General features: G+C 40.6%; 1 protein-coding gene across 7 annotated transcripts in view; it reads right to left on the bottom strand.

Moving 5' to 3' along the window:
* Nucleotides 1-5,484: 5,484 nt before the first annotated feature.
* The window catches only part of ZNF385B (zinc finger protein 385B), a 335,826-nt gene continuing 322,626 nt past the window's right edge, over nucleotides 5,485-18,684 (bottom strand). For all 7 annotated transcript variants that reach the window (XM_070475937.1, XM_070475935.1, XM_070475936.1 and 4 more), the window contains 4 exons: nucleotides 10,758-11,003; nucleotides 9,557-9,735; nucleotides 8,372-8,473; nucleotides 5,485-6,968 (listed from right to left, as the gene is read on the bottom strand). In XM_070475937.1, coding sequence (XP_070332038.1) covers nucleotides 6,753-6,968; nucleotides 8,372-8,473; nucleotides 9,557-9,735; nucleotides 10,758-11,003 — 743 coding nt within the window. In that variant the 3' untranslated portion in view covers nucleotides 5,485-6,752. The remainder of the gene's footprint in view (nucleotides 6,969-8,371; nucleotides 8,474-9,556; nucleotides 9,736-10,757; nucleotides 11,004-18,684) is intronic.

Raw genomic sequence — 18,684 nt, 5'->3', positions numbered from 1 at the left:
TTTTTGTTATACAGAATACAAGATTTATAAACTTCAAACAACTCTGTGATATATAAACACTTTGCATTTATTTTGGCTCTATTATTTTAGTACTATTTCTATTTGCATTATACTCTTGTGAATAAAAGCATCAACTTACAATGAATGGATTTGCTATTCTCCATTACAGATCTGTTTTTGAGTCTTCAGTTCAGTTTAGTTCAGTTGCTCAGGTGGACTGGCCCAACTCTGCGACCCCATGAACTGCAGCATGCCAGGCCTCCTGTTCATCACCAACTCCCGGAGTCCACCCAAACCCATGTCCATCAAGTCAATGATGCCATCCAACCATCTCATCCTCTGTCATCCCCTTCTCCTCCTGCCCTCAATCTTTCCCAGCATCAGGGTCTTTTCCAATGAGTCAGCTCTTTGCATCAGGTGGCCAAAGTATTAGAGTTTCAGCTTCAGCATCAGTTCTTCCAATGAACACCCAGGACTGATCTCTCTTAGGATGGACTGGTTGGATCTCCTTGCAGTCCAAGGGACTCTCAAAGAGTCTTCTCCAACACCACAGTTCAAAAGCATCAATTCTTCGGCACTCAGCTTGCTTTACAGGCCAACTCTCACATCCATACATGACCACTGGAAAAACCATAGCCTTGACTAGATGGACCTTTGTTGGCAAAGTAATGGCCATGCTTTTTAATATGCTGTCTAGGTTGGTCATAACCTTCCTTCTAAGGACTAAGCATCTTTTAATTTCATGGTTGCAATCACCATCTGCAGTGATTTTGGAGCCCAGAAAAATAAAGTCAGCCACTAACTTTATTCCTTCATATGCCCCATCTATGTGCCATGAAGTGATAGGACCGGATGCCACAATCTTAGTTTTCTGAATGTTGAGCTTTAAGGCACTTTTTCACTCTCCTCTTTCACTTTCATCAAGAGGCTCTTTAGTCTAGGTTAACACCAAAAACTCAAGAATTGGCTAATTTAAGAAAATCTTAATTAAAATTTAGAAATTTAAAATGAAAAAATTAATTTCATTTATCTACTTACTATGAAACCTTGTTTAGGAAACTGTAATTTACAGAAACATTTTTACATGTTAATTTTATTTGCTTCTCAGAATTACCCTGAGTTGGGTATCATTATGTCTGTTTTATATATGTGAAATACTGAAGCATTGAGAAATTACATAAGATCATTTTCTGACATAAGGTCATAGAACTAATGAGTATACGAAATGACCAGAGCTTCAGTTCAGGTCTTTTGAGGGCAGAATATGTATTATTCTTTTTAATTCTCCTCTAGTCTAATTTTACTTTTCTACTATAATAAAAATGAAAAACAGGTGCTTAATGACAAGCTTGTCCAATCATCTGTAGATAAGTGACTTCTCTAAAATGAATAATGTGACATAAAGATATTTTCATTGCATCCACAGAAGGGATTGATCTGACAACCTGAGGTTTGATATAGTCTGAGCATTTAGTGAGGAGAAGAAGAACACATTATATTGTCATTCTGGCTTTAGAAATTTTAGCCAAAGAAATCAGGGCAGTTCCCAACAGTCCCTTTTCATAGTTGCTGAAAATGTGCATCATATCCCTGATGAATTCTCCTGTGGAGCTAATTACCTGGAGGAAGGAAGGAGGCAAAGATGAGCATGCCCTGTGGACTTTTCTCTTGCAATATACATTTTCTCCTCAACCCACCAAGGCACCAGAAACTGGCATTTTCTCAGAGAGGCCATGTAACCTGTAATATTAATTGAGGGCTGACAGATTAGCAAAACAAATATCTGGTAGAAAGAAAACTATAAGCAGAGACCAGAATCCATACAGCAGACCTAGAGAGGTGAAATGAAATTCTTCTGCCTGTTACCTGGAGATGCTTGTGCTTATCAAGGGTGTATATCCTTATGTGAGTTTTTTCTGTTGTTGCTTGTTTTTTGGGGCCACGCCATGCGGCATGCAGGATCCTAGTTCCCCAACCAGGGATCGAATCCATGCCCCTGCTTTGGAAGCTCAGAAAGTCTCAACCACTGGACCACCAGGAAGTCCCAAATGTGTATGTCTTGATGCTGACTTATCAAGGAGTTCCTGCTCATCTTCCCCCTCTTACCACGATCCCTCTCTCTGATGGCAGCTCAGGCAGTGGGCACCTATTCGTCAAAACACCCCCAAACTCATTCTCCTCAGTTAATCTCTTTAGACTCCCAAAAGGAGACTTAGCACAACAGGATTTTTACCTGATGCTCTATCAGTTCTTTCTCCTTTTTTTTTCCTCCCAGTGGGAATCCCTTGGTTCTCTTTCTCAGCTACGTTAACTGTAGTGTACTTTGCTTTAAAGCATTTTCTAAGAGAAAATTTACACAACCACAACCATTTCTGCTCCAGAAAATAAGATTTATCTTAGGGCAGAGAAGAAACAACTCAAGGGTGATATGTTGTGTGCATAATATAAAAGGATTTTTTTTTTTTTGCTTTCATAATACTTTAATCTTGTTAAACAGGTATCAAAACAGCTTTAAGTTAGAGGCATCTGCAGCTACATATTTCCCTGTCCTGGTCCTATCAATGTCAATATACCATTGACATTTACTTATTGCAAGTTTCTTCCTCTGTCTATTTGTGACTGCATTTCACGGTGTGCCTTTACAAATCTCACCATTTAGCTCTTAACACCCAGGAGGTCACTTCTCTCCTGAACAATTATGGTACTTGAGAAGAAGAGGAATACTCCTGAGACAAGTGTTGCCAGATTTAGCAAATAAAAATACAAGCTGTCCACTTAAATATGAATTTCAGATAGACAACAAATATTGTTTGGTATACACATGTTCAAGATACTTATTTATGGAACATACTAATCTATGTGTAATGTCATAATAAAGATTATTAAAACCTTATGCTAAAAATTATTCATTACCTATCTGAAAATTTAATGAGGTACTTTTATATTTTATCTGGCAATCCTATGCGAGACCAGTTTTTAGATTCTATAGAGACCAGAGGTGGACTATGTCAGAGTAAGCAGCACATTTTTTAACCTTCTGAATAAGCAGGGGGTAGAATAGTAGTCTTTTCCCACTAGAAATGGCATAGGAAGGGGTACTGGTTCAAATTAATATACTCCTCAGGTTTGATCCATTCTGCCACCTCAGAATCAGGGTGGATGATAAGATATATCTGCTTGATAGTGTTTTATAAGTCATTGCTTGAAGCTATTCTTGGCTTCTTTTGCATCTTAATTAATTGTTATTCTTTCATACTTCTTCCCTGAGGTGATTTTTAAAAACTTAGACTCTATAATAATCAGTAAATTCCAAGGTCTATTTGTATGTAGATATTTAAGATTTTTGAGGATTGGTAAGATTTAATGAGATTTAGAATGAAATGTAATTGTCAATAGTGTCTATTTAGAAAAAAATCTAGAGTTGAACTAAAACACAGTTCCTTCAAAATATGTCTGAAGAGCCAACAAAGGCTTAATGTAACCACCAGTGGTGAGAATTCGAAAAAGTCATATTGAAAATCCCCCTCAAATTCTGAGGGCTTCCTTTGTGGCTCAGCGATGAAGAATCCGCCTGTAATGCGGGAGACCTGGGTTCGATCCCTGGGTTGGAACGATCCGCTGGAGAAGGAAAGGCTACCCACTCCAGTATTCTGGACTGGAGAATTTCAGGGACTGTATAGTCCATGTGGTAGCAAAGAGTTCAACACGACTGAACGACTTTCACTTTCAAATTCTGGATTTGACTAAAACTGACCTGATTATAAGTCTAGAATATTGAGGTCAACACATGTCAAACAGTTGGAGTAACTCTTTGATAGAGGAAGTCTGTTGTCACATTTCACAGCTGCACAGTCATCCACTGGCCTTAATATTTTAGAAATGAGAATTTAGCTCCTACTTCAACCCCTATTTTTCTCAACTTAAAAAACTGACGTAGTCTGGACTTAAGATGGAGGAAAACAGAATCTATAAAAGCCACAAGGTGGCATTAATGGTAAAGAATCCGCCAACGCAGAAGGCACAAGAGATATGGTTTCAATCCCTGGGTTGGGAAGATCCCTTGGTAGGAAGTGGCAACCCACTCCAGTATTCTTGCCTGGAAAATTCCATGGACAGAGGAGCCTGGTGGGCTACAGTCCTTAGGGCCACAGAGAGTCAGACATGACTGAGCACAATAACTATAAAGCTACTACCAGTTCAGTTCAGTTCAGTCTCTCAGTCATGTCCGACTCTTTGGTTGTCCATCACCAACTCCCAGAGTTTACTCAAAACATGTCCATTGAGTCGGTGATGGCATCTAACCATCTCATCCTGTTGTCCCCTTCTCCTCCTGCCTTCAATCTTTCCCAACATCAGGATGTTTTCAAAGAAGTCAGCTCTTCACATCAGGTAGCCAAAATATTGGAGTTTCAGCTTCAACATCAGTCCTTCCAATGAACACCCAGGACTGATTTCCTTTAGGATGGACTGGTTGGATCTCCTTGCTACTACCACTTCCCTCAAAATTCTATAACAGAGTAGTAGATTAAAGATGGCCAAAAATTCTTTTCTCAAAGTGAATAATCTCCTTCCCTTTGAATCTAGATTGATCTCAGGGACTTGCTTGATCAATAGAATGAAGCATAAGTGACATGCTGGGAGTTTTGAGTCAATTTTATAGGAAGCCTTTTGACTTCCATCTAGAACTTCTTCATATGCTCTCTCTGGGAGTCCTGAGTTACTAGATAACTACCTGAGACCACTTAGCTGGGAAGACCACCCAAAGGCCCTTGAACTGTTCCAGTAGAGTCTAGCTTCCTAGTCCCTCCATCCAGGCAGACATATGAGCAAAGCTATTTTGGCCTCGATACCAGCCCATTTACCAGCCAAATACTACCCAGGGATCTTTTATTGAGGACTCAGGAACAGAACAGCCCAGCCAAACCTTGCTAGAATTACTGACCCCCTGAGATTGTGATACGATAAAATGGTTTTATCTTAAGCCACTAGTATTAGAGTAGTTCATTAAGCAGATAACCAGAAAAAACAAGGATTTATTGCTCTTTTCACTTAAAAACAGAATGAAGTGGAAGAAAAGAAGGATAGGCTGATTAGAGAAGGTCAAAGGGGAGAGTGGAATCAGTTCCTCTAAAAGGAGATCATTGTGTTGGACTTGAATAAAAGATGAGTTAGGGATTTAGAAGACTCAGGGAATGTTTAAAAACTATGTCAAAATTTTTGGCAGCCTGCTACTGTGATTTTGGGTCACACTTACAACTCTGGTCCAACTTCTTAGAGATTCAGAGGGAAAACAGCAGTAAAGTCTCGCTTCATGCAGATGCTGTGAACAGTAATGAATAAACATGACAAATAAATATGCTGAAAATAAGAAGTGAAAATGCTAAATACGTTAGAAGCAATCTTTACACCTACTGAAAATCCTTCATCAGATGATTTCAAGTTGGAGGTGTCTCAGGAGAAAATAACTTTGAAAATACAAACAGATTTTATTTTTTGTACTTTTATTGAAAAGGTACATTTAAAAAAATACACAGACATTTTACCATTTACAGATTGCAGATAAAGATGCTCTAAAAGAGTTCCTTCTATTTTGCTGTCTTATACCTCTTGCCCCTGATATCACAAACATTCCAGTCTTGTTGATATCAGCTTAGAAACGGGGGCATGGGAGCATGACCTGCAACAGATTTCAGTGAACAGAAAGACAGATTGTTCAATTATAAATTTTTTTTTTATCTTCTGTACATTATTGCATTAGGGAGCCACAAAATTATGTAGCATCATTACAAATGAAAACAGGTTAAAAATGAAGAAGATAATGACGTAGAAATACATAGATTCATTGTCTTCTTGCAGAGTGCACAAGAGGTGCAAAAATGTGCAATTTAGGAAGCTCTTTTTCTGTTTGTATACATTTGCTTAGCAACTCAAAACTGGTGAGGAAGCTCCAAAATAAGTTAAACAAAAATAGCAGACAGGTAGTAATCAGAGCTATGTTATATGGCTTTCTATTTTGTTTAAATATCACCAAATAAAATGTAAAACAAAGAAAATACATTATTTTATCTTTTGTTCTCTCAAAGAGAAAATTCAAAGCTACTTTGCTTCCTAACATTTACACAGCAACTAAAAATGTTTAAGTCAGACAAGAAATACAGGTCTAGTACTACACAGGATACTACAGCACTTGGGTCTAAAACAGTACACGATCCCTGTCAACAAGGGTACACCAGAAGGAAAACGCGGTGATGCGCCGGTCAGATGGGAGCCACAAGCAAGCACTTGTGTTCATCTATTTTGTTCCACACTAGAATGTGCCCAGTTGGATTCCAGGATTATTTACAGACGTGTGAGGAAGACCCTAGTTTTTCAAGTCTGTCAGGAAAATATTCCATATTGTTTCTAAGCCAGATCACACCCATGGAAAAATCGTCAGAGAATGATATATATGCACATATATATTTTTTTCTGACAAACACATTTGCAAGAAACTCAGTATTTCAGGTACACAAACTGAATGGATGAGGGCAGGGGGAGGAAAGAGGGAGACAAAGCTTGTGCTGCTCAGATTCCGAAATTACAGGAGCGCCCCCCGCAAACACTGTCGAATCTCAGGGACTTACTCTTTGGAGTCAGGGCTCATGGAGGCCTGCTGTGTGCAGCGGGGTGCCGCACTGCCACCGAAAACGCTCCAATTGCCGAATCCTTTTGGCTTTCCTGACCGCCTCAACCGTCCGGGGGCTTGAGGAACCTCAGTACGGGGCGAAGAGGATGGAGGCGGGCGTCGCGCGGATGGGGCCGTGGCCCGGCCTCAGCAGAGCGGGCGGGATGGCTGCGGCCTGGAAGAGCGAGGCCGACGGCCGCGGCGGCAGAGACAGCGCGGAGGACACGGCGGCCGCCGCCAGGGGCGAGGACAGGAAGGCCGGGGCCAGGGGCTTCATCATGTCCTTCTGGAATGCAAGTTTGGCCTGGCAGAGGGAGAAAACCACGAGGGGGGTGGGGATAGAGTTTTCAATGATGGCAGCACTGATCATAGTTTCCTAAGTAAAAACCAACATTCAGAAGTCAACATTTAAAAATCTTGACCCGTCCAGATCATTTTCACAAAGCTGGTTTCAAAGTCTCTTGGCATACCTTAACTATAATTTGTTTCCATTTCAACGCTTGCTGGTGGGTCCTTGCCCCTGGGCACTAAAATGGAGGAAAGCCTCTATGAATAGATACTGAAGCTATTTTATGCTGGCTCACAAGGAGCCAAACATGCCCAGGTTTCCTGTGTAGATTGTGGAGGAGCTCCATTCAAAATTGTGGCTTGTCTTAACCCACAATGAGACTTTTAAGAGAATGTGCCTTACTCTTCACATCACATCTTAAAAAAAAGCTGCACTGGGTTAGGTAACTAGATCAGGACAGTGGGGACCCGTGAGAAGTCAAGAAGACACAGTCAGTTTATACCTCTCTGGCCACTTAAAAACTATTCCCTGAAAATCTGCAGCTAACTCAGAGTTGTCACTGGTAATGATTGTAAGTGGGCTAGAAACTATCTCTATTTAAAAGAAATCCCAGGTGGAATCTTCCTGTAAAGTAAGAAATCATCCTTAATCCCTCTCTTTTGCAATCAGGAGGAGCTCTGCAAGCTGGATTTGCTTAATGCTCGTAACACCTGCTTGCAGCATCCATGGAGCTTTGGAAAAGCTGGGGGTAATGTCAGTATCACCTCCAGCTGGCCAATCCCAGCTTTCGGGCTCAGACAGAACACCACACTGGGCTGAGTCCCAGGGAGATTAGGAAATCCTTCCATCTGGGCATTTATATGACATCTACTGGTGGAGCCCATTGATACTTTTGCAAAGAAATGGAAAATAGCACATACTGAAAGCAGGTAAGACAGGCTGACTCTCAACATACCTGCTAGACAGGGAAAGAGAGAGGAATACACACAACCCATGTGCTTTCTGGAAAAACAGAAAAACGCCCCAGAAAGGAGGAGGATATTAAATAGATGCACTTCATTTTTGGAAGGCAGTCCCTTTTCCCAAGTGTAACATGCTCCAAGATTCCTCAGGCATCACTGCCCTTGTTCCCCAAGACTTCACTTTTGTTTATATGCTAAAGAAGGGAATCTTCAGAAAAGGTCCTGTGAACAGTAAGGTATTGGCCCTTAAAGAGGTTCAGTTTCTCTCTTCTAAGCAATCTATCTTCAAGGTGTCCTACAGAAGGGACTAAGTTCCTTCTGAATTTCCTCTCTATGAAGGCTATTTACATTCAAAACCCTTTCAGGACCAATTGTCCCTAGACCTTCCTGACCCACAGTCTCTGCCCCAGCCAGCAGGGCTGCCCCACGACAGGTGAGCAGGCAAGGTGAACTTACTGCTAAAATGCTTGGACTCCGCTGGAGTTTGTTGTAAGGGCTGTATTTCGGCTTTAATGGCTTCCCAGCAACTCGATCCTTATGCCTTCGGCTAGAAATGTGCTGAAAAAAATTTGATGCATTAGCTGAATCGATGTGTGAATTTTATGCTATGTAAAATGTATTTCCTAGACAGAATAATATGTCTGGTTCCTGAAAATAGTACATGCTGAGATCAGGTTAAGAGCTGGTTCCTTCATCCGCAGTTCTAGGTCCCTGGTTCTGTGGTGGTGTGGGTAAGATCACCACAGTCTCTGAATTAAGATTTGCTCCCCATTATATTGTCATGCCTCTCTCCCGTTCCTTTCTCTATGGCACTCCTTCAACTTTGCCGGGTATTACCACTGTGACTAGGGGCTTCCCAGATGGCACTAGTGGTAAAGAATCTGCCTGCCAATCTAGGAGATGTAAGAGACACAGGTTTGATCCCTGGGTTGGGAAGATCCCCTGGAGGATAACATGGCAACCCACTCCAGTGTTCTTGCCTGGAGAAATCCCATGGACAGAGAAGCCTGGTGGGCTACAGTCCATGGGGCACAGAATCGGATGGGGCTGAACAGGCATGCATGCGCCACAGTGACTGATGAATCTGTCTCCCTAAGCAGATTTTGGGTCCTTGGAAGACAGACCGAACCTCTACTATCTTAGAAGTCCCTGTTCAGCTGTAAGCTCCAAGTGACCGCGGTGCTCCTTGGTCTATAACACCAAGCCTGGAATCTGACATGCAGTAATAGTAAGTGAAAAGTAAAAGTGTCAGTCGCTCAGTCGTGTCCAACTCTTTGCGACCCCATGGACTGTAACCCACCAGACTCCTCTGCCCACGGGATTCTCCTGGCAAGAATACTGGAATGGGTTGCCATGCCCTCCTCCAGGGATCTTCCAAACAGAGAGATCGAACTCAGGTCTCCCTCATTGCAGGCAGATTCTTTACCCTCTGAGCCACCAGGGAAGCCTGTAGTAATAGTAGGTGCACAGATATTTAGTACTAACTTTTTCTTCCACATAGCACTTGCGTGTTGTATATCATAGGCATCCTATAAGGTCAGGAAATTTAACTGTGAGCACAATGAGAACCATTAATATAGACTAGGGATACAGTCAAAAGGATACTCAAGCAACAGTGACTATTAATTCAGGGTACATTACCTGTTTGAGTTGAATTTCTGAATTAACGTGGACATCACAGATTTCACAATGAAATGTCTTGTTCTGTAGTCCTGACCCCTTACTGCCATTCTGCATCTTTAATCTTGATCCAGGTCTTGGATAGGACTTAATTGGGCCAGCCCCATTACGAGCTTCAACCATAGTCTTGTGTTTAGATCCTAAGACAGAAAGAAATATATAGTAAATAGCTATTTAAGAACTATATGAAGCTCTTGAAAAGTTTATCTTTAGGTTGAATTTCCCAAAACTTTTTGAAATGACCTTTTTAATGCTAATCTGGTGCTTCCCAGGTGGTGCTAGTGGTAGAGAAACTGCCTGCTAATGCAGGAGATGCAGGAGACTCAGGTTCCATCCCTGGGTCAGGAAGATCCCCTGGAAGAGGACATGGCAACCCATTCCAGTATTCTTGCCTGGAGAATCCCATGGACAGAGGAGCCTCATGGGCTACGTCCCCACGGTCAGAAAGAGTTGGACACGACTGAAGCAACTTAGCATGCACATAGATATAACATTTTCATTGAAAAAAAAAAAAAAAAGGAAACCATGAGTATATAATAAAATATGAAAATATAGAGAAGCATAAGAAAATAAACATTACCTCTGTTTTCACCACCCAGAGATAACCGCTGTTAGCAATTTAGTGTATTTCTTTTCAGTTTCTTTTTTTAGTATACTAAAAAAAATATATTTTCAAAATTGGGATCATGCTAATGAAATATCCTGAAAATTTCACACATCAAATCATATTTTCCTGTAATTTTGCTGTAATGGCTGAGTAATATATTCTATCATACTGGGTTACTATAATTCGTTCAACATTTCCCTACTGAGGGACTTTTAGCTTGTTTCCATTTTTTTCTCTTAGAAGTGTGTTACAGTGAACATTGTGCATAGAGAGATATTTGTCTTCATCTCTGTCATTTATTTCATCATAATGACTTTGGGGAAGTACTAGATGCTTTTGAGAAAATAAAGAACAGAACAAATTTCATCTCCAAGCTGCTTTTGCCTTGCTGTTTCTGAAGTTGTTACACCATACTTTCTTAAAATCACCCCTTTGAATCAAAAAGTAAGAAGACTGAACAAACCTAATGTCTGAACAACAAAGGATAAGGTATTCTGATGGGAAAAGCTGGATCTTGTTATAAACATTACTTAAATTCAAACAGTAGCTGCTAACCTGTGTTGTGTGCCTCTAGCTGTGACAGGGAGTTCACAGCCACTTTGCATAGTGAACAATAAAGCAATTTTTTGGCTTTTTCTTCTTCTGATTCAGAAACAGTACCAGGCGCTCCATTGGTGCTCTTGGAGGGAGAAGTGGCTCCTCCAGGTGGCAGGGGTGTGGTGCCAGGTTTGAGAAGAAAGGAGCCACCTTCAGAACTTGATACTTGATTGGAAATGCTGACTTTTAACTTCCCTTTTTCTTCTAAGAGAGACACACAGAGAAAATGTTAAGGCCTTATATACCATAAGGACAAACTGACATAAAGGAATTAAAAATAGAAATCTGATTTCTATACTGTAGTTTTAAAAAAATTTTTATTTTATATTGGAGTATAGTTGATTTACAATGTTGTTTTAGTTTCAAGTATACAGCAAAGTGGTTAAGTTATACATATACATATATCCCTTCTTTTTCAGGTTCTTTTCCATTTAGGTTATGACAGAATACTGGGTAGAATTTCCTGTGCTATACAGTAGATCCTTGTTGTTTATCTGTTTTGTATATGGTAGTTTGTGTATATGTTAATCCCAAACTCCTAATTTATTTTTCCATACCCCCCACCTTTCCCTTTGGCAGGCAGAAGTTTGTTTTCTATATGTAGTTTTCTTGTGTGTGTGTGATGCAGATTTTAGTTGAGATTAATTGAAAGAAGAACTCCATGGCTTCAGTTCCCATATCAGGTCACTGCAAGGTCATGATGACTCCTGAAACATGACTTTGTTCTCCCACTTGCAGCAGGTAACTTCTGTCTGATATCCTTGAGTTATAAATTTTGTCCCTTTAATATATACGGAAACCAGCTACCTTCCAGTCTGATTAAATGATATAATGGTAACATGAAATAGGACATGCAATGGCAGTTTCATTTGACTACTCATGTTTTAATTATGACATGGAGAACATAAAGTTAAAATTCAATTTTTATACTAAGTTAAAATTTTAACCTTGGGGAACAGGGCAGAGGGGAGGGAAGAAACATGGTTAATTTTGGTTATGATTGGTTAAGCGTTTGCTGCTCTTTGAATGGCGATGCAATTTACCCAAAATAAAAGATTCAAAGATTCTATTCATTATACTTAACAACTACTGCCAGTCTGAATCATAAGTTTTAAATAATGACATTAACCACAAGCACAGTATGAGGATTAGCCAAATCATTTACAGATGTCTTGGCATTTTGATCATGTAGCTACCAAATGCTTATAATCCTCAAGGCCCATGTGCAGGCTATAAGAGGGGTCAAAGTGACTTTAACAGAGTCTAACACTTTGGGGTTCATTTGCTATTCAAGAAAGACTCTGTTCAGTGACTCCTTTGGGAAAGAAGCTGGAGCTTCTAAGGCAAATACAAAATTCATCACAAGTTTAATCCTAGTAAAGCCTTGCTCTTAGAAAATGTCTGTAGATATGCTGATAAACTCTCAATAAGAGAGAAAGGGAATTAAAACTGAAAATTTATTTAATTGCCCTAATCATGTACCACGGACCTGGATGACCAAGAAGGAAGGAAGGATGAAGGAATGATAAGGTTCTGGGTGTCTCTTCTGTATCTGGGGCAAACCAACACTTCCACACACATCAAAAATAAGGGGAGATGGTGTTTCTGCTTAAGTGATTTAGGGATCAGCAGTTGATTTCCATCGCTTTTCCTGAGTTGGATTCATCTAGGTCAAGACTAGACACAGCAGGGATACTGTAGATAAATTTCAACACCTGGGTGGTGTTTAGAATAAAGGAATGCTCAGATCCCTTTTAATCCTTGATTTCCACAATCTATAGTCCTTTTTAGAAATTTTATTAAAACTTGAGGATACCATGAAGTATGATGGAAAAGATTTCAGGCTTTTACTAACCTGACCTCAAATAGTATGAGAGAAGGAAGTAAATCATTCTTCCTAAATTGTAATAGTAAGTAAGTTAGATTGAAGATTACTTCAGGCCTGGTATTCTCTTCTCTATAAGATCCCTCAGATTGGATTTGCAATTTTCTAGAACTCACAAAGCAGATATGGAGATGATAATGGCAGAAAGCAAAGAGGAACTAAAGAGCCTCTTGATGAAAGTGAAAGAGGAGGATGAAAAAGCTGGCTTAAAATACAACATTCAAAAAACTAAGATCATGGCATCCAGTCCCATCACTTCATGGCAAATGGATGGGGAAACGGTGACAGACTTTATTTTCCTGGACTCCAAAATCACTGTGGATGGTTACTGCAGCCATGAAATTAAAAGATGCTTGCTCTTTGGAAGAAAACCTATGACAAACCTTGACAAGATATTAAAAAGCAGAGACATTACTTTGCCAACAAAGGTCCATAGAGTCAAAGCTATGATTTTTCTAGTAGTCATGTATCGATGTGAGAGTTGGGGCATAAGGAAGGCTGAGTGCTGAAGAATCAACACTTTTGAACTGTGGTATTGGAGAAGATTCTTGAAAGTCCCTTGGACAACAAGGAGATCAACCAGTCAATCCTAAAGGAAATCAACCCTAAACATTCACTGAAGGACTGAGGCTGAAGCTCCAATACTTTGGTCACCTGATGTGAAGGGCAGAGTCACTGGAAAAGACCCTGATGCTGGGAAAGATTGAAGGCAAGAGGAGAAGGGGGCAAGAAAGCATGAGATGGTTGGCTGGTATCATCAACTCAATTGACATGAACTGGAGCAAACTCCAGGAGATAGTGAAGGACCAGGAAGCCTGGAGTGCTGCAGTCCATGGGGTTGCATAGAGTCAGACATGACTTAGTGACTGAATGATGCAAAGCAGAGAAATAATTCAGTAATCTTTTAAGATCTGTTCCTGTGGTGTTACTGTGTCTTGTGATGGAAACTTAAGTTATTGCATAGCGAAATCCTTCTTGGCTTCAAGCAATTCATAAAACATTTTATATAAATTCCTAAAGAATCTGATGTGTTGTAGTCATTTAGTCACGCATTCTGTCTTTTATTCATATCATTATTTTAATTTCCCTTATGTTGCCCTCCCTCCAATACTCTTACATGCTGTTACTGCTGCTAAGTCACTTCAGTCATGACCAACTCTGTGCGACCCCATAGACAGCAGCCCTTACATAGAACTTTATAATTTACTAAGTGCTATCACTTACATTATCTTTTAATCTCTTACAACAAACTTGTGAAAGACATAAGGCTGAAGATTATTTCTACCTTAAAAATGTGGAAATGGAGGCTCATCAATATTCAAAAACGCCCCAGCATCAGTGAGCATGATCGTTTCTGTAACTATTCACCATGTAATGTATTAATCTTCCTGCAGAGAGGACTTTAGGTCGCATTAACATTATAAAAGGCATACATTAGTCACCTGGAGATGTAAAAAAGCTGTTTCTTTGTTTTACAATTATAGCTTAGTTTTAAAGCATATTTGCCTTAAAAACACTTATGATATTCAACAATCATCTGACTCAGGGTACATTGAGAAGATGGACAAAATGATATCTTTTTCCTCTGTGTCCCTATTTCTTTAAGAAAAAGTACACAGATTTCCTTTTTACCTCTCCTTTTCAAAAGAGGTCATTTACTCATTAACAAGTGCATATTAATAATATACTAACTGCTGACAATGTGCTAGGTACTGAAGAGCATAGTTTTGATAAAGTAGGTATAGACTTTAAAAAGGGCTTCCCTGGTAGCTCAACTGGTAAAGAATCTGCCTGCAGTGCAGGAGACCCCAGTTTGATTCCTGGGTTGGGAAGATCCCCAGGAGAAGGGACAGGCTACCCACTCCAGTATTCATGGGCTTCCCTGGTGGCTCAGATGGTAAAGAATCTGCCTGCAATGTGGGAGACCTGGGTTCGATCCCTGGGTTGGGAAGATTCCCTGGAGGAGTCATGGCAACCCACTCCAGTATTCTTGCCTGGAGAATCCCCATGCACTGAGGAGCCTGATGGTCTACAGTCCATGGGGTCACAAAGAGTCAGACCTGACTGAGTGACTGAAATAACTGAAGCAAAGCATAGCACAGACTTTAAAAAAGTAATAGTTTAGCAGGGGATATAAGAAATTCATTCAGAGATTTGTAATTTATGACAGAAACTGGCACGAGGCATGAGAATCTAGAATTGAAAGAAATTATGTTTGGTTAGGAAGAAATTTTTCATTAAGGAAGTGGCATTCTGTCTAGGTTTTGAAGATCAGTTTAAGTCTGAATTTGGCAATAAGGAGTTCATGATCTGAGCCACAGTCAGCTCCAGGTCTTGTTTTTGCTGACTATATAGAGCTTCTCCATCTTTGGCTGCAAAGAATATAATCAATCTGATTTTGGTGTTGACCATCTGGTGATGTCCATGTGTAGAGCCTTCTCTTGTGTTGCTGGAAGAGGGTGTTTTCTAGGACCAGTGCATTCTCTTGGCAAAACTCTATTAGCCTTTGCCCTGCTTCATTCCATACTCCAAGGCCAAATTTGCCTGTTACTCCAGGTGTTTCTTGACTTTCTACTTTTGCATTCCAGTGCCTTAAATTGAAAAGGACATCTTTTTTGGGTGTTAGTTCTAAAAAGTCTTGTAGGTCTTCACAGAACTGTTCAACTTCAGCTTCTTCAGCATTACTGGTTGGGGCATAGGCTTGGATTACTGTGATATTGAATGGTTTGCCTTGGAAATGAACAGAGATCATTCTGTCATTTTTGAGATTGCATCCAAGTACTGCCTTTCAGACTCTCTTGTTGACCATGATGGCTACTCCATTTCTTCTAAGGGATTCCTGCCCACAGTAGTAGATATAATGGTCATCTGAGTTAAATTCACCCATTCCGGTCCATTTTAGTTCACTGATTCCTAGAATGTTGACATTCACTCTTGCCATCTCCTGTTTGATCACTTTCAATTTGCTTTGATTCATGGACCTAACATTCCAGATGCCTATGCAATATTGCTCTTTACAGCATTGGACCTTGCTTCTATCACCAGTCGCATCCACAACTGGGTATTGTTTTTGCTTTGCCTCCATCCCTTCATTCTTTCTGGAGTTATTTCTCCACTGATCTCCAGTAGCATATTGGGCACCTACCGACCTGGGGAGTTTCTCTTTCAGTATCCTATCATTTTGCCTTCTCATACTGTTCATGGGGTTCTCAAGGCAAGAATACTGAAGTGGTTTGCCATTCCCTTCTCCAGGGGACCACATTCTGTCAGACCTCTCCACCATGACCCGTCCGTCTTGGGTGGCCCCACATGGCATGGCGTAGTTTCACTGAGTTAGACAAGACTGTGGTCCTGTGATCAGATTGGGTAGTTTTCTGTGATTATAGTTTTAGTGTCTCTGCCCTCTGATGCCCTCTCGTAACACCTACCATCTTACTTGAGTTTCTCTTATCTTGGACGTGGGGTATCTCTTTACAGCTGCTCCAGCAAAGCACAGCAACTCCTCCTTACCTTGGACGAGGGGTATGTCCTCATAGCTGCCCCTCCTGAACTTGAATGTGGAGTAGCTCCTAACCACTAGACCATTCAGGTATGACCTAAATCAATTCCCTAATAACTGTACAGTGGAAGTGAGAAGTAGATTCAAGGGACTAGATCTGATAGACAGAATGCCTGGTGAACTATGGACGAAGGTTCGTGACGTTGTACAGGAGACAGGGATCAAGACCATCCCCATGGAAAAGAAATACAAAAAGGCAAAACGTTTGTCTGAGGAGGCCTTACAAATAGCTGTGAAAAGAAGAGAAGCGAAAAGCAAAGGAGAAAAGGAAAGATATTCCCATTTGAATGCAGAGTTCCAAAGAATAGCAAGGAGAGGTCAGAAAGTCTTCCTCAGTGATCAATGCAAAGAAATAGAGAAAACAATAGAATGGGAAAGACTAGAGATCTCTTCAAGAAAATTAGAGATACCAAGGGAAGATTCCATGCAAAGATGGGTTCGATAAAGGACAGAAATTGTATGGACCTAACAGAAGCAGAAGATACTAAGAAGAGGTGGCAAGAATACATAGAAGAACTATACAAAAAAGATTTTCATGACCCAGATAATCACGATGGTGTGATCTCTCACCTAGAGCCAGACATCCTGGAATGTGAAGTCAAGTGGGCCTTAGAAAGCATCACTACGAACAAAGCTAGTGGAGGTGATGGAATTCCAATTGAGCTATTTCAAATCCTGAAATATGATGCTGTGAACGTGCTACACTCAATGTGCCAGCAAATTTGGAAAACTCAGCAGTGGCCACAGGACTGGAAAAGGTCAGTAATCATTCCAATTCCAAAGAAAGGCAATGCCAAAGAATGCTCAAACTACTGCATAATTGCACTCATCTCACACGCTAGTAAAGTAATGCTCAAAATTCTCCAAGCCAGGCTTCAGCAATACATGAACCGAGAACTTTCAAATGTTCAAGCTGGTTTTACAAAAGGCAGAGGAACCAGAGATCAAATGGCCAACATCCGCTGGATCATCGAAAAAGCAAGAGAGTTCCAGAAAAACATCTATTTCTACTTTATTGACTATGTCAAAGCCTTTGACTGTGTGGATCACAATACACTGTGGAAAATTCTGAAAGAGATGGGCATACCAGATCACCTGACCTGCCTTTTAAGAAACCTGTATGCAGGTCAGGAAGCAACAGTTAGAACTGGACATGGAACAACAGACTGGTTCCAAATAGGAAAAAGAGTGCATCAAGGCTGTATATTGTCACCCTGCTTAGTTAACTCTTATGCAGATTACATCATGAGAAACGCTGGGCTGGAAGAAGCACAAGCTGGAATCAAGATTGCCGGGAGAAATATCAATAACCTCAGATATGCAGATGACAGCACCTTTATGGCAGAGAGTGAAGAGGAGCTAAAGAGCCTCTTGATGAAAGTGAAAGAGGAGAGAGAAAAAGCTAGCTTAAAACTCAACAGTCAGAAAACTAAGATCATGGCATCTGGTCCCATCACTTATTGGGAAATAGGTGGGGAAACAGTGGAAACAGTGTCAGAAGTTATTTTTTTGGGCTCCAAAATCACTGCAGATGGTGATTGCAGCCATGAAATTAAAAGATGCTTACTCCTTGGAAGGAAAGTTATGATCAACCTAGACAGCATATCAAAAAACAGAGACATTACTTTGCCAACAAAGGTCCGTTTAGTTAAGGCTATGGTTTTTCCAGTGGTCACGTATGGATGTGAGAGTTGGACTGAGAAGAAAGCTGAGTGCCGAAAAATTGATGCTTTTGAACTGTGGTGTTGGAGAAGACTCTTGAGAGTCCCTTGGACTGCAAGGAGATCCAACCAGTCCATCTTAAAGGAGATCAGTCCTGGGTGTTCATTGGAAGGACTGATGCTGAAGCTGAAACTCCAATACTTTGGCCACCTCATGTGAAGAGTTGTCTCATTGAAGACCCTGATGCTGGGAGGGATTGGGGGCAGGAGGAGAAGGGGACGACAGAGGATGAGATGGCTGGATGGCATCACTGACTCGATGGACATGAGTTTGAGTAGACTCTGGGAGTTTGTGATGGACAGGGAGGCATGGCATGCTGGGATTCATGGGGTTGCAAAGAGTCAGACACAACTGAGCGACTGAACTGAACTGAAATGAACTTTGAAGTTCAGATTTAGATAAGCATGGAATGGAGTGGAAAGGAGTAGGAAGTGAACGGTTAGAAGTGGAAATGTGAGGAGATGTTTAGGTGTTAGAAAGCTTGGGGTTTCCTGGTGAGTGCCTGGTAGGTGAGCACAGAAAATGGCAACAGGTATAATGGGAGATATAAAGATGGATTGAGTCAGAAGGCAGAAATATTTTTAAACTATTAAAGTAGATACTAAGGATAGCTGTTTCCCTTTTAAATAGTTATGGAGTGTTTAAGATTTACACGGTTTAACATTTAGATAATTTATGTTTTAGTTTGCATGCCCTAGATAAATCAGAGTCTTAAACTT

The sequence above is a fragment of the Odocoileus virginianus genome, chromosome 13 (assembly GCF_023699985.2).
Source record: "Odocoileus virginianus isolate 20LAN1187 ecotype Illinois chromosome 13, Ovbor_1.2, whole genome shotgun sequence".
NCBI classification, from domain to species: domain Eukaryota; kingdom Metazoa; phylum Chordata; class Mammalia; order Artiodactyla; family Cervidae; genus Odocoileus; species Odocoileus virginianus.
The sequence above is the reverse complement of the archived record's forward strand: the minus strand, read 5'-3'. Positions and strand labels throughout refer to the sequence as shown.